At 31.5% G+C, this 23,039-nt stretch overlaps 1 protein-coding gene across 1 annotated transcript; it reads right to left on the bottom strand.

Annotated features, from left to right (window-relative positions):
- Positions 1 to 21,274: 21,274 nt before the first annotated feature.
- On the bottom strand, positions 21,275 to 22,166 carry LOC132049929 (bZIP transcription factor 11-like). Its single transcript, XM_059440908.1, has one exon. It carries the CDS (start codon positions 22,159 to 22,161, stop codon positions 21,694 to 21,696), a length of 468 nt encoding a protein of 155 aa, XP_059296891.1. The 5' UTR covers positions 22,162 to 22,166; the 3' UTR covers positions 21,275 to 21,693.
- Positions 22,167 to 23,039: the final 873 nt, after the last annotated feature.

Raw genomic sequence — 23,039 nt, forward strand, 5'->3', positions numbered from 1 at the left:
GAACGCATGGACCTGGTCCAAGACCCAGTTTAGTCAAGAACCGACTAGTTTTTCATCCGCTATAGTTCTTGAAGTGCACATAACCTAACGGTGATGGCTTATAAAAAAACTAGATTCCTTGAAAATTTCACTATATATCTCATTATTAAGTTATTATCTCGATTTTTTACCCTACTTTTTTCTTAATGTGATTTCTCAACTGGACTAAAATAAGCATTGCTACACACAGAGTCAACGAGGTGGTTGAGTCATGAACACCATTTAATTAATTTTTCTTGTATCACTAAAAGAAAGGCTATCGCAGAGAAGAATCTTGATGTTGTAGAACTCCAGGCTGCAAGGGAAAAGAAGGCCAAAACTCGATCGAACTGAATATTAGTGATTTTTCCAAATATCATTTCTTTGTTGACATAATAATATTCTTTTGAAGCATAATATATTATAATTATTAGATCAATGTGTTCCTTTGCTTTACCAGATTCGAGAGGAAAATATGGAGCAGAAAGTCTTTATATGTTGCACATGACTTTCCTTTTCAATTTTATAAAGAATGACTCGCTTTTAAATTTTAGAATATAATAAACTTTACATTGTTCATAAATTATTTCAAGCATGATATATTATAATTCTTAGACCAATGTCTTCCTTTGCTTTACTAGAATCTAGAAAAGAATATGGACCTGAAAGGCTTAATGGTACTCCCTCTAATTTCAAAGTTATGTCCACTTTCCTGTTTAGTTCGTTTAAAAAAGAACAATATGCTTTTAAATCTGAAACCTATTATCTTTATATTTTCATAATATTTTGTGAAGCATTATATGTTATGATTCTTAGATCATATCTTCTTTTGCTTTACCATATTCTAGAGAAAAACATGGACCAAAAAGGCTTAACAATTACTTCTTCATTTTTTTAATAACTCCGTATCGAGCTAAATTATATCACGTAAATTAAAATTAAAATGGAGGAAGAACTCATTTTTAGCGCAAGTTGTGTTATGTTCCTTTTCATGAAAAGCTAAAGTTCATGGTAGAAATTAAAAGGCACCTAATTCTCTTGCTATAAGATCGAATAGCAAGTAAACTTGTAGTAATATTCCATAATTCTTTCTGCAACAAAAGTAGATGGATAGATATTTAGAGATGATTGATATATCTGTTGCTCTTATTGTTTAGCATTATTGGATAATGGATAGAAACTTTTTGATATTATGTGCTTGAATTTCCTCCGAAAATAGTGCTTTCCACATCCTCTCCTGCAATATTTTTTTCTTCCTTAGAGAGGAATACTATTCTGTACAATTAGATAATATTCTACGAACGTACAAATGAAAAGACAAAAGCTCATGGTGTCATTATAACATAATATAAACGTGAGACGTTGTATTCTAGTTATCAGAATATCGCAATGGTAATAGACTAAACCCTCAGTCCCAATTTATGTGGCGGGTATTTGACTAAAACAAGTCATAAATATTTGTGTGTTTATAAAAAATTTAAAATTAAAATTATTTCTAAATAAAGAAGTATGACATTCTTTGCAAACATAAGAAAAGTATGAGACATAAATTATGACAGTGAAATTAATAGCTTTTACGATAAATAATGTGTTATTGATAGTCAGGTGAATTTATTGATTAAGGATATAATATATAGCCACTGATAGTGTAAATGAATTTTAACACTATTAATGCAATTTAACATACTTCGTTTACTTAGTTCTAAGTTAAAATATATCGATAGCGTAATGACTTTCTTATATCATCAATATAATTTTACTTATTTTAACAGGTTATTTACCATTTATTCCTAAATTACCCACTAATGATATAATGCTATTAAGTAAAGTTGTCTATAACTATTTTCTAAATAATCTAATTATATAAATACTTTTTACATTATTAATGCATCATTCCTAAACTATTTCACTTAATGCAGGCAGCCCTTCTGGTTAATTGGTAATCAATTTTTTGCGCGGATTGCCCTTCTTTGGGGTGGACTTTAAATTTTGGCCCTCATATTTATGGTCTTTAAATTTTGTCCCTCATATTTGTTGTCTTTAAATTTTGTCCCTCATATGTGTGGTCTTTAATTTTTGCCCTTCGCTTGGAAAGGTAGGCGAATACTTGAGGTTCTGGGTTCGAATCCCCGCTCAATTATAAAATAAAAATAAAAATTGCTGGGGGTGTATATGCCGGATCCGGCATACACGCCTTAAGGAAAAACTAAAGTTATATCGGATTCGGCATAACTAAAAGTTTGCCCCCATAAGGCAGAACTTTTCCTTAAGGCATAGTTTAGTAATGTCTTATGGGGCAGACTTTTAGTTAAGGCATAACCAAGAGTATGCCCCATAAGACGGAACTTTTCCTTAAGGCATAGACTTTGCCTTATGGAAAAGTTCTATCTTATGGGCATACTTTTAGTTTTATCTTATGGGGTACACTTTTAGTTAAGACAAAACTAAAAGTATGCCCCATAAAGCGGAACTTTTCCTTAAAGTATAACTAAAAGTTTACCTTGAAAAGTAAAATAAAATAAAATATATGCCTCAAGGCAAAATTTGTCGAAGGGGGCAGAGTGAAATTCAAACTCTATCTTAATTTTTTTTTTTAAAATCTTTAATTAAACGGAAATTCGAATTCAGAACTCATGAATCTTGGGAATTTTTTTAAAATCTTTAATTAAACGGAAGAATTTTAACTTATAAACTTAAAGACCACCGATTGCAGAAGTCAAAGACCACCCCAAAAGAAGGCCAATTCGCATTGGTAATCATGATCCCATTCGAAGTTTCAGACCCATTCTCTTCTGACCCACCAACAAGATTGGACTGTCCAAGACTAGTCAACTATTTTTTGTAAAAATTAATGCAAGTTATTCAAATCTCTTGTTTAATTAATGATCTATGTCTTATCACCAACCACCTAGCACTAAAGTTATTGCAAAGTTGATCTTGTATTATACTCCTTCCGGATTAAAAAAAGAGTTTACTTAGCTATTTGCACATTTCTTAAGAAACTACTCACTCAAAAAAAAAAATTGACTAAACAATCCCTAATTAAATAGACATTGGGATTTGATCACATAACACTTAATATGGGCAAATCTGGAAAGATAAGGTAAATTATTTTTTGATTTAATAAGTGAAAACTTTTTTTGACCCAAGAAAAAAAGGCTAAGTGGACACTTTTTTTGCTCCGGAGGGAGTATTGTTTTGAATCTTCCGTATTTAAGTTACATACTAGCAAACTATGTCCGTGCGATGCACGGGGCCCAACATGATTAATTTGGTTACTCACTTTATTTAGTCTTTATGGTTTGTATATTTTGCAAAGGATACTGCGATTCTCCTTAGTGAGTCTCCATATTTTTTTTCCTCTTATTTTTCCCCTTAATTTATCAATTATTGTTAAAATTTGTCTTATTTTGGTTATATCCGCCTCTTTTTATGTTTCGTAAGTTGACAATTCAAATATCCTACAGTCAAGTTTATAATCACAAGATTCAAAGGATATTTTATTATATTATACACATTTCACAAGATTCAAAAGTCTATATTTATTTTTTAAATTTCATGTCTAGTCAAATGTAGACAATTAAATTGAAACAGAGGAAGTATATGCCAAATGAAGGAAATGAAAGGACAATTAAGACACTGCGTACACGTGAGGACTTAAAAAGTAAACACGCAGAGGTAGAATTAATGTTCAACTTCTGAAATGTACACATGTTAGTCCCGACTTAGAGTACAATTTTAGTTGCTTTTTGTACAACTTATTGTTGTTGTGTTCGTCCACCTTGGGCGTTTGTTGTTAAATAAAAAATAATTGTCTTATTTTGGTTATGTCCTCCTCTTTTATATTTAGTAAGTTGACAATTTAAATATCCTACATGTCAAGTTTGTAATCACAAGATTCAACGGATATTTTATTATATTATACACATTTTTAATTTAGAATCACAAGATTTGAAAGTCTATCTTTATTTCTTAAACTCCGTGTCTAGTTAAACGTAGACACTTAAATTGAGACAGAGGGAGTATATGCCAAATGAAAGAAATGAAAGGACAATTAAGACTTGCGGACCTGTGGGGACTTAAAAAGTAAACACACAAGAGGTAGAATTAATGTTCAACTTCTGAAATATACTTACGTTAGTCCCTGCTTAGAGTATAATTTCAGTTGCTTTTTGTACAACTTATTGTTGTTGTGTTCGTCCACCATGGGCGTTTATATATAAAAAGAAAAATATAAAATAGAAAAATAGACATATATTTTTAGTAATGAGGCCAAGTAATATGAGACGAAAGGAGTACTTCATTTATTAATTCTTAAAGAACGTGAAAAGTCAAGTATAGTAATGTGCCAAGTAATATGGGACGAAGGGAGTACTTCATTTATTAATTTTTAAAGCCAAGTAATATGGGACGGAGCGAGTACTTTATTTATTAATTCTTAAAGAACGTAAAAGTCAAAAGTGAACAACTAAAACTGCACGGAGGATATAAATATGTGTCAGAGAATTAAAATTGAAGTGCATGCATGTATACATGAGAAGAGAATAACTATTCAGTACTATGACATATGTCCACATGGGATTTATTAATTCTTAAATAACGTGAAAAGTCAAAAGTGAACAAGTAAAAGTGCACGGAGGAAATAAATTTTTGTAGGAGAATTAAAATTGAACTTTGAAGTGCATACGTGTATACATGAGAAGAGAATAAATATTCAGTAATATAACATATGTCCACGTGGGATTTATTAATTTTTAAAGAACGTGAAAAGTCAAAAGTGAACAAGTAAAAGTATACATAAGAAATAAATTTGTGTAGGAGAATTAAAATTGAACTGCATACGTCTATACATGAGAAGAAAATAAATATTCAGCAAGAACGTGAAAAGTCAAAAGTGAACAAGTAAAAGTGTACGGAGGAAATAAATGTATCGAAGAATTAATATTGAAGTGCATACCTCTATACATGAGAAGGGAATAAATATTAAGTAATACGATATATGTCCACGTGGGATAAAAAAGTAGTTGGTTAAAGTGTACAAATTATATAGCTTTTGGTACAAGCATTCATTGCGTGTACAATTTATAAAGCTTTTCGTACAAGCAGTCAATGTTGTATTGGTCCCTCTTCCACACTTATATATAATAGAAATATAGTGACAATATAAATATAAGGGTTAATAAGTTACATATACTTGACATATATATATATATATATATATATATATATATATATATATATATATATATATATATATATAAAATAAAAGAGTTATTAGTACTTTTGATCCTTCCGTTGTAGGTGAATTTTGATTTTAGTCTCTATGATATCTAACTAAGCATATTAAACCTTTAATTAATTGAATTATGCATTATTTATCCCTTCGCTTGTGAATATTCACATATTACCATAATTATAATAGTTCGGTCACCACTTAATTACTTATGGGTTGTATTACTCAATATTTCTCGGTAATATATGTTATGTAAATACTCAAATACAAAATAGTTCTACTTGAAGCTGGGACCAAAAACACACATTTCAATTATTCTATGATTAAATATGTTAAGTCATATATCACAAGGACCAAAAGTAGAGTCATATATCACAAGGACCAAAAGCAGAATTTATAAATAATTTAGGGACCAAAATACTATTATATCTATAAATAAATATATTTTACACTATCAATGCAGCCAAATATACTTTTACATATCAGATTAGCAATTAATTTTTTATCTTATAAATAGTTTAATTGCATAAATAATTTCTTAATAGTAAGGGGTCGTTTGGTAGCTGGACAAGAGACAAATTATTTATGTATTAATATCTGCATTAACTTATACCATGTTTGGTAGCTCGTAAAGAGATACCTTATTCATGTATTAATTTATGCATACTTATACCGCGTTTGGTAGCTAGTTAGGAAGTAAGTTATTCATATATAAAATTAGTACGATGTTTGGTTTGTAACTTAGAAATCCGCATAACTAATACATGTATAAGTTATGAGGGAATTTATGTATTATTTTATGCGGGGTAGAAGATGGAATAACTAATACATGCATAAAAAGTTGAAATGACAATATTACCCTTATCATTCCCACTTAAATACTTTCCTTTTCTAAACAAATATTTTTGTATAATTTTTTAATATAATATTTTTTTAAACAAATAATATTTTGAATTTTAATTATAAACAAATATTTTAATTTTTAAGAAGTATATAATATTACTAACTTTTAATATAACAAACCAACATTCAAAGAAATAAATTATGCATAACTTAACCCTGCATAACTAAATCATGCATAACTAATACTTGCATTACTAATACTTGCATAACTAATACACGCATTACTAACACCTACATAATCCTAACCACCTAACTAATAAACTCACGCATAACTATAGGAGAATAAACTAGCATTACTAGGGGTGTACATGGACCCCGGTTCGGATTTTCAATCCAAACCAATTGTGTCGGGTTTTTAAATTTATAAACCAAACCAATAAAATTCGACCCTCAAATGCATAAAACCTAAACTCCTGTCTCTAGCATTTTTTGAAGTGATAGGAGAATAAACTAGCTAGTACCGTGTAACCAATAGAAAGTCATAAAAATAATAAAACTGTGCTTCTCATATTACCTATCGAACATCTTGATTAACCGAAAGTACCAAAGAAAGATGCCAACTTTTTTGTGCAATCTTGTGTATGAAGTCTTCAAGTTATCACAATCTCCTTTAAAATGTGCCGGAAATCTATGGAAATAATTGACCATATTATGATATACATAGATATGATGACTTGTGATTTTATCATCTGGGTCGATCGAGCAGACAAAATGAATAAAATTGGTTCCTTACGTTTGGGGTAAATTTAAACCAGTCCTCTGAATATATTATTCAGCAATTTTGATCCTCTGAATTTGGTAACGTGAGTATTTTTTGTGTCCATTAAATATCTAAGAATTTTTGGCAGTTAAATTTAACGAAATTTTCAATCAGACGCATTTTAATTTGATGAGGAATATCCTTTTACTCCCTGATTAAGAAAGTACCAAAGAAAGATGCCAACTTTTTTGTGCAAATCTTGTATATGAAGTCTTCCAGAAATCTATGGAAATAATTGACCATATTATGATATACATAGATATTTTTTTTTATCATCTGGGTCGATCAAAAAAACTGAATAAAATTGGTTCCCTAAAAATAAATTTAAACCAGTCCTCTGAAATTATTCAGCAATTTTGATCCTTATATGGTAACGTGAGCATTTTTGTGTCCATTAAATAAAAATAAGTTAGGCAGTTAAATTTAACTTATTTTTTTTAATTTGATAAGGAATATTCTTTTACTTATAAACTCCGTAGATAATAATAAGTCAAATGGGCCCAATTATTTTTTTGTCCTATAATATTTTAAGTCAAAATGACTTTAAACCAAGACATAAATAGACTAATTTTTTTTCAACTCTACCCTTATAAAAAAAACAAATAAGTTAAAGTAACATCTAAATGATGATTGAAAAAGCTCATAGTAACTTGGTATTGTTAGATTCTCAATGTCAAAAGAATTACTAATCATGAGGAAAAAGTAATTTATCTTTATTATATAGGGATAATTTAGTAAACTCCACATTACATTATTGATTTCTTAATATGCGTGTTTTTGGCTAAAGTGACACTTATTATGGGACGGAGGGAGTATATAATTGAGAATATGCCACAGTTTGGTGGTGACTGATTGATTACCAAAATCATCAGAAAACCCAAAATGGTTATCTTTAATTCTACTTAAGAATGATGATTATAGGATCTATTATCAACAAACCAATTATCTTCTGATAGCCACTTAATTAGTGATTACTCCCTCCGTCTCATATTACTTGACAACTTTACCTTTTGCATACCCCTTACGAAATCATAAATAAAAGATGTATTTTATTACCTTACCCCTATCTCTCTCCAATAAATACATACTAATCAATATTGACTATTTTTAAGAGCATTTAATACTAAGGGTAAGATAGAAAAGATTTAATTAATTTTATCTTAATTTTGTAAATGAACAAGTAATTTGAGACATATATTTTTAGTAATGTGGTCAAGTAATATGGGACAGGGGAAGTATTATGAATAATAACCTGCAACAATTTGGGAATTTGCACCCATGACGATGAACACCAAAGTAATAGGAAGAGATAAGCAAAGATCTTTAACATTTGGCACATATCCAATCTTCTTTTCCACTCTTCCTGTATTGAAACTGGACTTTGTAGTATGTAACTACGAATAATAATAATTACGCTGCAGCTGTAAGGGGGTCAATTCAACATAAATTCTCACTGACCATGTGTTTCATCTGCATTATAAAGATTCATCATAAATTTGCTAGTTATACACTGGTTGTCAGCCTACATTAATAGTCACCCTTCTTATCGAATTCAGACCAACAATGTAAGCAAGCTCAAACTGTCATCGAAGTTTAATCTATAACATAGCCTAAAAGAAAAAAGAAAAAAAGTTGGAGACTAGAAGGCATGTGTTGGCTTGAATGCTTCAGCTGATGATGTTAACGATGATAAACGAATTATCTTAGCAGTAAATTAATTATTATGTCGAATGTTGGGGAAGACATTCTCTAAACAAAAAGATGTTATAAAAAAATTGAATCCGTTCGAGTTTACATCTTTAAATTTGATGAATGCTATATTCCACGATAATGCAACAACTCATGTGCTTTTTAATTAAGCTCTTTCAATTAATTCGAACTTTCACAAAAGAAACTGAAGGTCTATACAAATTGCCTTTGTGGTTCCATTAAAAGAATATTATTACTAGCTTTGAATAGGCTACTTTCCTCCCTCCTTTGCCATTACCAAAGCAATTCAATTTTCACATAAAAAAAATAAAATATTAAGTTTAGATACTTCTATCGATTTCGACTTAAAATATGATTCAAACAACTAGGAAAAATTCCAAAAAGAAAAAAAAAAAATCTTAAATCTTCTCTTATTTAAAATTGACCACGAGTAATTGTATTGCACCTGAATTAAGTCTATTTTTGGGAGAAATCCAATCAAATTTGGAATTGCAACATGGCTAAAACCCTTTGATAGCAGCTACTGATAGGCTAATCTAGCATTTTTTCACTACCGAGAGGTGTAACGGGATAGAAAGAGATTCTTTCATCCTATTTAGAACTTCAAATTTGAGCATTGTGAATGAAAAAATCTTTGAAGCGCTCCTTTAAAGTTCTACATGACGTGAATTTGAATTAGTCGAATCAGTGAGTTCCGAATACCAGATGATTATAAGAAAAGTAATAATGTGAAACCAAATAATTACGTATACAATTACAAGGCCCATATACCCACTGATTTAGACTTGAACAATGAACACGATTTCTGTATGTGAAACCAAAGAGTTACTACAAAATGTTATGGGAGTTATATATGTATATTAAACAATACTCCAATCAACATCACGTTTTTGTTGATTTGTGTTATTTTGTTGATTTTCGAGGGGCGGCTTCATTAAATTAATCTTCTTTTTTCAACACCTGCTTCTGATAAATGATTTAGTTGACTAGCTTACTTTGGATTCCTCGATAGAAAAAATATGAGGAGATTGAAGTGATTAAGTTAAACACGTCATTACAAACATTAAGACTAATACATGAAACATTAATCATGTCGAAGTGATTTTCTTGAGATTATGTGAGATGAAAAGTAGACATTATTAAGGGTGTGTTTGGTATTATGGAAGTCACTTCATGGAAAAATGTTTGATTGATGAGTGGAAAATATTTTCTAGAAAAAATATATAATAAAGAGTAATGATAGTATGAGCAAATTGAAAAGTGTTCTATGAAACTTTGAAGCACTAGGAACTAATAATAACATTTAAGTTTTAGTTGAAGTAATATGAAATTAAAAGTTTAGATAGTTATAAGATAAATGACTTTCGCTCATAAGCGAGGAAAGTCAATTTCCACCTTTTGATGAAAAATATTTTTCAAAATATAACTTCCTTCATACCAAATATCGGAAAATGACATCGTCGTAGAAACACTTTTTTTGGAACTCATTCTGGGGTAAATGCATGCATCCCACTAATTAAGCCTTTTTTTTTCCTTACATGATTATGTTGTGGACTTAGTTAAGGAAGAGAAACACAAGTTATTGGAATCTAAAGGGAAAAACACCATAAAACTGTAGTTTTACCTTTTCACCTAACTTCGTTACTTAACTCCTTGGGCACATTCATCACATGAAATGGGAGAAAAGAAGTTAAAAAGAAATGAGTGTATATTTCCTTTTCCCCTAATTACTATGTTATTTTAACCCTTGAAAAATTGTGCGTACATACGTTATTTAAAGTTCTACACCAAAAGAATAAATACATTAAGTTAAAGGGTTATTGACATATACTTTTATCACTTAATCTTTACTTTAATTTTATGCATTTTGATTTCAAATTATCACTTGCTTATGGTAAAGTAATGTAATTTAATGTATGTATAGCGGCTGTGAGAGCAAGTTTGTTTTCCCAACTAGACAAACAAATATACTAGTTCATTTGTCTTTATATAAATCAACCCTTAGTACTGTTGTGTGACTCATAACAGGAGAAATGGTGGATGACAATATGTGGTCTTTTTTTTTTTTTTTGGAAGTCAAAAGAATTAATCCCCTTATAGTGAGAATATTAATCTTTACTCTGTCATTAATTAAATCAAAACCTTATTAACTCTGAAATGGTCTTTGCTTTACTCCCTCCGTATGACTTCTTTTTTGGTGACATTCCAATACATTTGAGACCTGTTCCAATTATAATAGTGTATCATTTATCGATACTTAGGTACTAAACAACCTTTGTAAGCATTCAGAATTTAATCCTATTTGTTAACTCAATGTGATATTTTGAAGATTAACACACAGAATTTAAGAAAAAAGTTAAGAAATCAAGAAGATTAGAGTAGAGCATTGAAGAAGAAGAAGAAGTAATTGTTTTAGAGAGAGAATTATTCATTCATTTGTATTCAATGATATGTGTATATTGTGGTATACATCAATACATATATAGAGGATTAATCTAACTAATCATTTCTTAGCTAACTAACAACAATTAAGATCCTAACTAACTATTAACTAACTGATCAGGAAGTTAGTTAATATAACTTCTACAGTTTACATATTGGTCCTTCTAGTTTCTATCATTTTACACTTTGATGCTTCTACACTCCCTCTTAAGCTAGGTAATTGGATACTTCAAATATATTTAACAAACCTAGCTTGGAACATAGAAATTCATGTTGTACTCTTGTAAGACCTTTAGTCAGCATGTCTGCAGGTTGTTCATGAGTTGGTATGTATTTTGTTGACACCATTCCTTGTAGAATTTTCTCTCTAATGAAGTGACAGTCTATCTCAATATGTTTGGTCCTTTCATGATAAATTGGATTGGCTGCAATCTGAATTGTAGCCTTATTGTCACTGAATATCTCAACTGGACTGTTTATTTGTATTCCAAGTTCTTTCACATCACAAGACCAAGTAACCAAACCAATTCTGATACAGTTGCAGCAATACTTCTATATTCAGCTTTAGCACTGCTTCTGGACACTTTTGTTTGTTTCTTTGCCTTCCAAGCTACTAATGAACTTCCTAACTTGATTAAATAACCAGTAACAGACTTTCTTGATATAGGACATGATGCCCAATTTGCATCACAATATGCAGTCATAGTTTCTTCACTTTTGCTAGATAATAATACACCTTGACCAGGTTGTTTCTTCAAGTACTTCACAATTCTTATTGCAACTTCCATGTGTGATTTCTTACGACTTTATAGAAATTGACTTAGTGTTTGTACACTATAAGCTATATTTGGTCTGGTCATAGTAAGGTCAAGTAGTTTACCTATCAATTTTTGATAAGATTCTTGATCTGCAAGTGGATCTTCTTGAACAACATCTGAATCTTCCTTGCTCTTTAGATAATCATTATATTGTTTAGTAGTTAGCTTTATGCTAGTTTCTATAAGTGTTGATGAAGGCTTTGCTGCTGATACTCCAGTTTCAGAAATAAGTTCTAATGCATATTTTCTTTGATGCATTAGAATTCCTTTTTTTGATCTAGCAAATTCAATCCCCAGAAAGTATTTTAACTCACCTAGATCCTTCATTTTGAAAGCATGTTGCAAGGTTTCTTTGGTGTCTATGATCAGCCTCAAACTGCTTCCTGTTATGAGTATATCATCTACATATACAAGTACTATAGTTATTCCTTCTGTTGTCTTCTTTGTAAATAGTGAATGATCATATTGACTTTGCTAGAATTTTGCCTTCAATAATGCTTCTATCAACTTGGCATTCCATTGTCTAGGGGCTTGTTTTAATCCATACAAGGATTTAATGAGCTTGCATACTTTCTTCTCCCTTTGGCTCTTGAATCCTTTTGGTAAATCCATGTATATTTCATCAAACAAATCACCTTGTAAGAAGTCATTAAATACATACATTTGGTGGATATGCCAGTTGTTCATTGCTGAGATTGCAAGTACAGTTCTAACAATTTTCATCTTGACTACAGGACTGAATATTTCCTAATAGTCAATGCCTTATTTTTTACGCTATCCTTTAGCCATAAGTCTTGCTTTGAACCTTTCAATATCGCCATTTTCTTTATATTTAATTACGTATACCCATTTGCATCCTATAGGTGTTTTATTTTCTAGTAAAGTTACAACTTTCTAAGTGTGGTTGTTTTCCAAATCTTTTATTTCAATCTGCATAGCCTCCACCCATCTTAGATCCTTGATAGAATCCTTATAAGTAGAAGGTTTAGTTTCACTTGAGACTGATGCTATGTATGCTTGATACTTTGAAGAAATCCTGTCATAAGATAAATATTTGTTGATAGCATAAGGAACATCCTGATGGATGTTCAAGTTTACAAAATCTTTCATCTGTACATGAGGCTTTTTACCTCTTCTCATACTTTCTTTCAAGCTAAATGGTAGTGTTGATAGGTTGGATTTGTGTTGTCTGTAGGTTGAGAGATAGCAAGTTGTGTGATTTGTCTTTCCATTGGTTGTATAGAATCTTGATTGTGGAAATAGTTTTCGGTAATGTGGATTGTTCGGTATGTTTTGATTGATGGGATTGGTATATTGTTCAATAACTTGGATTTGAGAGTTGGTTGTAGGTGAGTAGTTTGATATCCGATCAGTTATAAGATATTCAAAATTTCCTTTTGAAAAAATAGGTTCAGTAGTTGTGTTGTTTTGAAACATGAAAGGAAAAGTATCTTCTCTAATTCAACATCTTTACTCACAAATATCAGTTTTTCTTGAATATCATACAACACATATCCCTTTTTTGTGGCAGAATAGCCAATAAGTACATAAATTTTGGATCTAGTTTTCAATTTATCATGTTCATTTACTACTTTAGCATAGCAAAGACAACCAATGACTCTCAAATGAGTAAGTAGTAGTTTTCTGTTAGATAGTATTTCATAAAGAGTCTGATGTTTAAAAACAACACTAGGCATTCTGTTGATCAAGTAAACCCCATCCTGCACACACAAATCCCAGAATTTTATTGGTATTTGACCTTGAAATCTCAGTGCTCTAGTGACTTCTAAAATATGCCTGCATTTTCTTTCAGCTACACCATTTTGCCGAGGTGTATAGGCACAGTTAGTTTGATGTATAATTCCCATAGATTTGAATAAACCATCACAAACTGAGTTTACAAATTCAGTTCCATTATCAGACCTGAATGCTTTAAGTGTTTTTATCAAACTGAGTATGCACATATATAAGGAACTGTTTTATAACTACACATACATCAGACTTGAGTTTAAGCAAAAAAAATCCATGTTAATCTAGAAAAATCATCAACCAATGTTAAGAAATACTTGTTTCCATCATATGTAGAAGTTTTATAGGGACCCCAAATATCCTGATGAATCACTTCAAAACATGCAGAAGTTTTTATACTACTAATAGGAAAAGGTTGTCTAGTCTGTTTTGCACAAGGGCAAACAATATATTCTTGAATAGTTTGAACAATGTTATCTAAGGAAACATTCAACATCTTATTCAGAGTTCTAGATGATATATGGCCAAATCTTCTATGCTACAATTTCACATTAGCAGTAGAATCTAAATCCTCAGCTTTGTCTGTTGTTGTAGTTAATCCTATTCTTCTGTTGTATCTAAATGCTTGATTGACCAATATGTATAGTCCATTTTCCTCTTTACCAATTTTCTTCACTTGTCCATTCCTAAGATCCTAAAATAGACAGAAGCTAAGAAAGAAATTGGCTGAGCAGCCTAACTCTCTAGTTACTTTTGAAACTGAGATCAGATTAAATTTAAATTGAGATATGTGGAACACATTACTTATTGTACTTCTATATGATAAATTGATTGAACTAGTATTAATAACTAATGTTGTGTCCCCATTTGGTAAGTATACTTCTTTTGATTTGCTAGGCTGAGTAATAGACTGCTTATTTAACAGTTTTAAGTCTGACACCAAATGATTAGTGGCACCTGTATCAATTATCCATTCTTCCCAACTTTTACAAGCTAATAGTGCAGCACTTAAAGCACAAAAAGGATTTTTACTTTGATGCTATTATGCGAAAGAAAAGCTGCATCAAGATTGTTTCCTTTAAGCAGGCTTATAATCTGTTCATACTGATCCTTTGTGAAAGGATATGCTCCTCCTGTTGGTACACCATGGTTCTGATTAACTTGATTGTTATTCACCACTTGATTTTGAGACTGAGTATCAGCATTTCCTTGACCTGTTAACATACTACTCCCATCTGCTATCACATTGTAAGTTGTAGATCTAGAAATGGAGTTTGAAAACTGTCTATATTGCCCATAATTATGACCATTTTTTTCTTGGTTGTGGATAACCAACCACTTTGTAGCAAGTTTCTTTTGTGTGTCCTTTCAGTTTGCACACCTCACACTGCAGATTATAGTTTTTCTTGAATTTCTGAGCCTATCCATTGTATGAAGACTGTCCATGATATGAGTTTTGACCATTATATGAACCATTGTTTCTTGAGTACATGGCAACATCAATATTACCAACTAAACTAGGACTAGGATAAGAACCTGACATACCAGTATTAGCAACAATAGATTTTTTACCCTCATCACTTAGAATCATGGCATAAGCCTAATTTATTGAAGGCATTGGATACATCATTAGAATATGACTTCTAGCCTGATTATAAGACTCATTCAGACCCATCAAGAATTAAAACGACTTTAGCTTTTGCATATACATAACAAATTCTTTGGACTTTTCACAGTTACAAGTAGGAGTTGGCACTAGTGCTTCAAATTCTTCCCACAGATCTTTAAGTTTTGAGAAGTAAGTAGAGACAAAACTGGTACCTTGAACCAAAGTTGAGATCTCTTTATGCACATTAAAGGTACTGGACCTATCCACCTTATTGAATCTTTCAAACATATCATCCCAAACAACTTTAGCAGCGGTAGCATACATAACACCTCCTAACAACCCTTTTGAAATTGAATTCATCACCCAAGATCGCACAATTGCATTCACTCTTTTCTAGTAGCACAATTGGATTCACTCTTTTCCAGTGGTTTGCCATTGATTCTGGAAACTTTTCTTTACTACATGAACGATCAACCAAGCCCATCTTGTTTTTTCCAAGAAGAGCAATTTTCATAGACCTATACCATATTGAAAAGTTCTCAATTCCTGCTAATTGAAAGGTTAATATCTGGATTCCACTTACATCTTGAGGATTCAAGAATAAAGGATGATTGTAATCAATTCCAGCCCCTTGAACAATTCCAGAATTCTGAGTGTTCTATGTGGATTCTAAATCAATACCAGTGTTCATATTGCTTGGATCACCATCGTTGCCATTACAAACACCATTGACAGCTTTCTGTCAACTCAGATTTTTAGATTTTTCGACTGTTTCTTGTCAAGAATTGAATGAGGAATTTGTATACGAGTGAATTGATCACACCCGCTCTGATACCATGAAGATTAACACATAGAATTTAAGGAAGAAGTTAAGAAATCAAGAAGATTAGAGTAGAGCATTGAAGAAGAAGAAGAAGAAGAAGAAGAAGAAGAAGAAGTAACTGTTTTAGAGAGAGAATTATCATTCATTTGTATTCATGCAATGATATGTGTATATTGTGATATACATCACTATATACAACAATTAAGATCTTAACTAACTATTAACTAACTGATCAGGAAGTTAGTTAATATAACATCTAGAGTGTACAGATTGGTCCGTCTAGTTTCTATCATTTTACACTTTGATGCTTCTACATATTTTCTATCAAACCAAAATTGTGACCATTATTTTGATGTTTTCTTTTTTCATTTACGTACTTCTTTTTGTAGAAAAATCACCTAGTGTTTTTGTCTCGCTGTGATTTGAATTTAAGACCTCGTGATTTTCAACTCATTTAATTGATCACTAGGTCATATTATTATATGCTTAATATATAGTTAAAAACAATACCTTGAATCAATTTCTCACCAAATGGATGTCAATTTGCGTTTTGAAGAGTCACATATCAGATGAAAAGGGGATGGGTGGTCTCCTTATATGGATTTGGGTAATTCTCCCCTCATGAGCTAGCTTTTGAGGTTGAGTTAGACCCAAAATCCATTTCGTAACAAGATTGAAAAAAGGGAGTACACTTGATGACATCTTTTTCGGTCAAATTCTATTAGAAGATGTTTTTCAACTATTTTAGAAAATGGTAGAATAACTCTTGGAAATTTTTCATAAAAACTTGAAAAAGAATTTGGTTCAAGGTTTGAAAAATACATTTATTCGAAAATAGACGCACAACCCAAAAAAAAGTGACTTTTTTTTCCCTCTTGGGTGTTGGGTGGGAGGGAGTGTGAGAAAAGCATCCAATCACGTTCAATGTTCTTGTAGCATCGACTATTGGGAACATTATGGAAGGATCTAGGGAGATAATTAGTAGTTCTCTATTTAACTAGATTTGTACTTGTCCTAACCGATTTTGTTCCTGCACGTGCACCTTGTTATTTTGTTAAGTGGCCATATGGCTCTCTTTCTTGGAAAATTTCACAAAATTAGGTTTCGGATATTATTTAATCTGTGTCTGAAAAGAATTAGCATGATGTTTTTTTTAAAACTTTTTATGTTAAGATACATTAGATTCAATGTTCGAAAGTGACAAAATCCTTTTTTTTTTTTTTTTAATTAGTGTTTCCTTAAAACTGTTGTGCTACCGCATTTCTTCTTTCAACTTGACCATAATATATCATTATTCTATATATCCATATTCTTCTTTGTTAATCCACTTGCTGCTTTATTATTTCATTTTGAAAATGATAGATGATTAGCGAGTATGGTTCAAGCATAATATTCAGCCTTTTCACTATTATAAACAGGGCAGGTGATACTTCAACTTCTACACTCAACCGATATTAGTATTATATCATGAGTTTGAATCATTATAACATATCGCGAAAAAGTTAAGGTTTTGATTTTTTATCTTGTGAGGAGAGTGGAACTTATGTTGAGTTCATGCATGTTTGCAAGATAAATGACTTCTTCCGGGTGTGAGTGTGACTGTTTGGTACCAAGGAAAATGTTTTCATGAAAAACATTTTCTTGGAAAATGGTTTTCAGGAAAATAAATAGTTTTCTTACACATTTTTTTGTATTCGGTATGTAAGTAAACAATATTATTCTAAAAGCATTTATATAAAATCGAGACAAATATCCCGAGAGGTGGGGGTGGGATAGGAGTGTGGGGTGGTGGGGATGGGGGCTAAGTGGGTGGGGTGAAAATGAGGTGTGCACGTCGGACGTGGGCATGACAAAATCAATGTGTAATGTCACTTGTGGAACTTGTTTTCCTATTTTCACGAGAGAAGTCATTTTCCTCATTTTTAAAGAACTTATTTTTCTAGATAAATATTTTTCAAAGATTTTGACCAACCGAACACACCCCTTATGTATAGGGCTTTTCCTAAGGTTTTATTTGATGTGTTATCATTGCTCATATACAATATATATATTTTTTTAAAAAACTTCATGCAAACATGAAAAAATTGGTAATATTTTCTGAAAAATGCTATCCTCCCGATCGAACACACCTTTATCATAATTGCACTATCTTAGAAGTAAATACTAGGTAATTTTAGAGAAAATATATAAAAATAATAATCTCTTTGTTCCTTTTTATTTTTGTATTTTTCTTGTAAACTCTGCCAGACAATATGAACACTTTCGTTTTCGGTTTTAAAAGCTATAATATTTTTTATTCCAATTTTACTTGGACTTTTTTATATAGGACTCCATTACATTCAAAAAATGTCTTTTTGGAGATATAAAACTAAAATGACATGTGAAATTAATTTTTACCATCTCTCATTTAATTATTATGTGTCACTTTTTCATTCTTAAAGTCTTCACTGAAATGACATCATATAAAATAGGAGCTAGCGCGATTAATAATAAACATCAGGACTCAACAAATTAACAACAACAACATGATCTTACCCAGTATAATCCCATCAGGTGGGATCTGAAGAGGGTAGAGTGTAAACAGACCTTATCTTTACCTTGTGGAGGTAGAGAGGTTGTTTCCGATAGACCCTCGGCTCAAGAGAAAGTCCAAAGAAAACAATAATAATATGCAGTAATAGCAACATATAATAACATAAATGAAGTGCAAGAAACAATCAAGTTGTATTAGAAATCTAAGAAATAAGCAAATGCACAAAAATAATAATACTCCTATTACGGAAAAGAAATCCTCGCGGCCACCTACTAGCCCTCTACCCTGGCACTCGACCTCTGCACCCTCATATCAAGGGTCATGTCCTCGGTAAGCTAAAGCTACGTCATATCCTGCCTAATCACCTCTCCCCAGGACTTCTTTGGCTTACCCCTCCCTATCCTCATCAGCCCTCCACTGCCAACCACTCACACCTCGTCACCAGAGCATCTGCACTTCTCCTCCTCACATGACCGAACCATCTCAATCTTCCTTCCTGCATCTTGTCCACCACGGGAGCTACTCCCATTCATTTTCTACCGAAAACACAATTTTTAAAGCAAAAACAGCCTAAAGTTTGCACAATTCACATTTGGAAGAATTGATAATTGTTAAAACTGGAATTGAAATTCAACCACATGACATTAATGCTTTAATAATACAACTGGGATACTTACTACCACATGGTTTGGTGTGTATCTTGTGATAACAAATCTCATTAACTCTATTCTTGAGTAAAAACAAAAACAAATGTAAGATGACTTTGATATCATTTAAAGCAATAATAGAGAGAGCTTAATTCTAACTAACATGATATCTTCGACAACCACCTTAATGGTGACATAGTCACCGCCCACGAAGATTTCTTATACCTAATAATTTGAAATTAAGCTCAGCACAATGTCATCTGATTATTCATAGGCAACCCAAATTAAGAATTAAATACTTCTTGAACAGTATGGAAGATAATTAAATGATGTTACACAAACTTGTTACGATTCTACTGATTCAATCTTTCTGTTTAAATGAAACTCTTGTTTGGAGTGAAAGAAAGAGCACTGACCACGGACCAGCATCACATTCAATGATCACTACATGAAAGAAGACATTTAGCAACAAAACATTTGTTGTTGCCATAGATAGGTTATTGTTGCAAAAAGCTAAATACTTTTGGCAACAACATTTTTTTTGTTGTGGTATAAACTTTTCCCAACGGAGCGCAACATTTTTTTTTTGGTTGTCAAAAGTACTTTTTGCAACAATAGTCAATACTATATGGTAACAAATTAAATTTTTGGCAACAAAAAAAAGTTCATTTGTAAAAGATTCATCATATATGCCAAGAATAAAACTAAGTTGTTACAAAATATTGACTTTTGTCAACTATATTATTTTTGTTGCCAAAAAAGCTGTTGCAATTTCTATACTTTCTTGTAGTGGATGAATTTCCCTAATGTATAGTGGGTGAAATGTAGTACTATTAGTTAACATATATAATTTCCAAGTAGAAATATTATATGAATCGTGATCCGCATTCACTACACGCACTACAAGAAAGTATAGAAATCGCAACAAATTTTTTTATATTTGGCAACAACTTAGGTTTATTGTTGGCAAATGATTTTTTTTGTTGCCATAGTATTTAATTTTATTGATTGATTATTGTTGCAAAAAGTACTTTTGGCAACAAAAAAAAAAAAGTTGTTGCACATTGTTGCAATAACGTTTATTGAAAAAGTTAAATGCAACAAAATATATTTTTTTGTTGCCAAAAGTACTTTTTGCAATCAATATATGGCAACAAAAAAAAAATTGTTGCCAAATATAGTTTTTCTTGTAGTGACGTACATAGATAAAGAAAGTATTTGATAATCGATACGAGTACATACAATTTTTTTTAGTAGCAAGTATATTTAATTTTTTAAAAATTGCAATACATAAATGTATACCATAGCCATTTAGTACAAGTACATGAAGTAGAATTGAGGATCAACATAACATAAAACCTCTTAAACCAGAGGTTACGAGTTCGAACACTGAGTATGAAAAAAATGTTGTTAGGGAGCGACTTGCCTTTTAAATGAGCCTTATGCGGCAGACATCCGGATTCATGGGGGCCCTAATCCGAGTAGCGGACACCGGGTGAAAAACCCAAAATGAAAACGTTTAATAGAAATATCTAATAGTTTAGATATACGTTTTAAGTAACACAATAGCGTAGCTATAGATGCTGAAAATGGTTACAAATAGTCTATCATATCACTAGAAATTTCCCACTTCCAATTGCATATGCTCTTAGAAATGGAAAACCATAGTTGCAAGTTGCACAAAGTTACAAAGAGTGCTCCAATGACTAATAATGGGGTATATGGATTTAGTCTTACAAGTTACAACTACATATTTAAGAGAACGCTATTAAGTCGTACTAGTGATTACTACTACCACTACTAGTACTAATACTAAATATTCTATCTTAGATCCTGCTGCTGATAAAAGATCCTCTGTTTTAGATCAGTCCTTAAATCCAAGATTTTAAATCAGTGTGTGCAGTGCATTTCCACCATATATAGTTTAGGTACATGTAAGTTCAAAACATTTCCAACTTTAAGTTGGCTTTAATATATTAACCCAATAACGTAACTATGCTGAAAATGGTTATCAATAATACCAGTATCATATTACTAGACTTCCCACTTCCACTTGCATAAGCTCTTAAAAATGGAAAACCAATACTTGCAAGTTGCACAAGTTACAAACACACTAATAATATATGGATTTATCAGTAGAACTACTAATTACTACTACTAGTACTAAATATTCTTAATCTTAGATCCTGCTGCTGATAAAATATCCTCTGTTTTAGATCGGTCCTTAGAGATCATCACCTCCTCTTGCCTACAAATGATTTACAAGATCAATTCAATATCAACCCTTAAATCCAAGATTTTAAATCAGTGAGTCCCTATATTGGTAGGATTCTCTAAAAATGTTGTCGCACCTGTGTTAGATTTTAAAGAATCTGACATGCACCTGTACATATTTTTGAAGAGTCTGATCAAGAAAGGTGAGTTTGGTGCATTTCCATGATATAGAAACTAATATTGCATGACGTCTGCAGTCATGATAGGCTGGTACATATAATTCCAAGATTCATTCTGAATAAATCCATCAGCCATAGTAGACTCAATTATTTGACCATTTGATCCATTAGCATTCAAGAAACTGATGATTTCCATCAGGGACTCAAGCCTGTGGCCCAATTCAGAAACTTGAGCTCTCATTATTGAATTCTCAGCCTCAATATTGAGATAATGTTGAGTGGTCACATTCATGCTTGTCAAGATTTGGTTATTTTCTTTCCTGAGATGATCCAATTGAGACATAAGATCATCCAAATGTTTCTGTTTCCTCATTCTTGATCTTCGAGCCGATTCGCGGTTCGATATCATCCTCTTCCTCTTCCTCTGATCCATCAATTGTTGCAGATCTTCTTCTGATCCTGAGTTTTGAATTGTATATGACCCTGAACCTGACCCTGATGACGTCCCACTTGATGATGCCATGACCAAAACTTAGGTACAATAGTACAATAGCAGGACCCCAGAATAGTGATTTTGGTGAGCAAATAAAGAGTAATAGGAATATTTATATCTAGGTGTATGTAATAATAGGAGTTGGTGAGATTTAATTAAGGAGCATAATTGATTTGATTTTATGAGATGTAGTAGAACCAGTAGAGGAAGACAACAGAGAAAGATTGCACCAAATGGGTCCTGCGCCTATATGTGGAATTTATTATCATAAAATCAGAAAGTAAGAGTTCACTCAGAATTGCGGACATGAATTTCAAAGATGAGAAATAGTAAGTTTAGCATCAAGATTTTCTCTAAAGCCCCAGATTATTCTGAGGCACAAATGGGCTAGTTTTTATGTGAAAATCTTGAAACTAAAAACGAAACTCTTGAAACAAGAAACAAGGAAAAAGTGAGCCTTTGAAACTGAAGAGAGAAATGGAGTGGCTCTAACTAGAAGCTATAATAAAGAGAAAAGGGAGGAAAAAGAGAGAGGATTATAGAGGTGTTTTGGCTGGGATTTTATAGCTGAAAAAGTGTGTGACAGCATCTGAAAATTTGTTGAGGGAACTGGTAAAACTTAAAAAGAGAAAAAAGATTACTTCTACGTCTCAAATTATTTATCGTGTTTTTATCATACACGTCGCTTAAGAAAATATTACTACTAGGAGGCGTTTTAACTATTTTATCCTTATTTATATCTTAAGATATAATTTTACCAGTTTTCAAACAACAAAAAAATCTTAACATATAATCTTTCCTTATTTAATATTTACTTTATCTATGTGTCATCTTTCCATAATTGAGGTGTTTGCAGTTTTTAAGAATAATTATTAATAGGATGAAATGAGAAAATGATAATGAATTTT

Source organism: Lycium ferocissimum, chromosome 3 (assembly GCF_029784015.1).
Source record: "Lycium ferocissimum isolate CSIRO_LF1 chromosome 3, AGI_CSIRO_Lferr_CH_V1, whole genome shotgun sequence".
Classification (NCBI taxonomy): Eukaryota; Viridiplantae; Streptophyta; class Magnoliopsida; order Solanales; family Solanaceae; genus Lycium; species Lycium ferocissimum.

What these genes read in the sequence shown, in the direction of transcription:
- LOC132049929 (XM_059440908.1), bottom strand. Translation starts at nt 22,161, where the DNA reads ATGGCATCATCAAGTGGGACGTCATCAGGGTCAGGTTCAGGGTCATAT.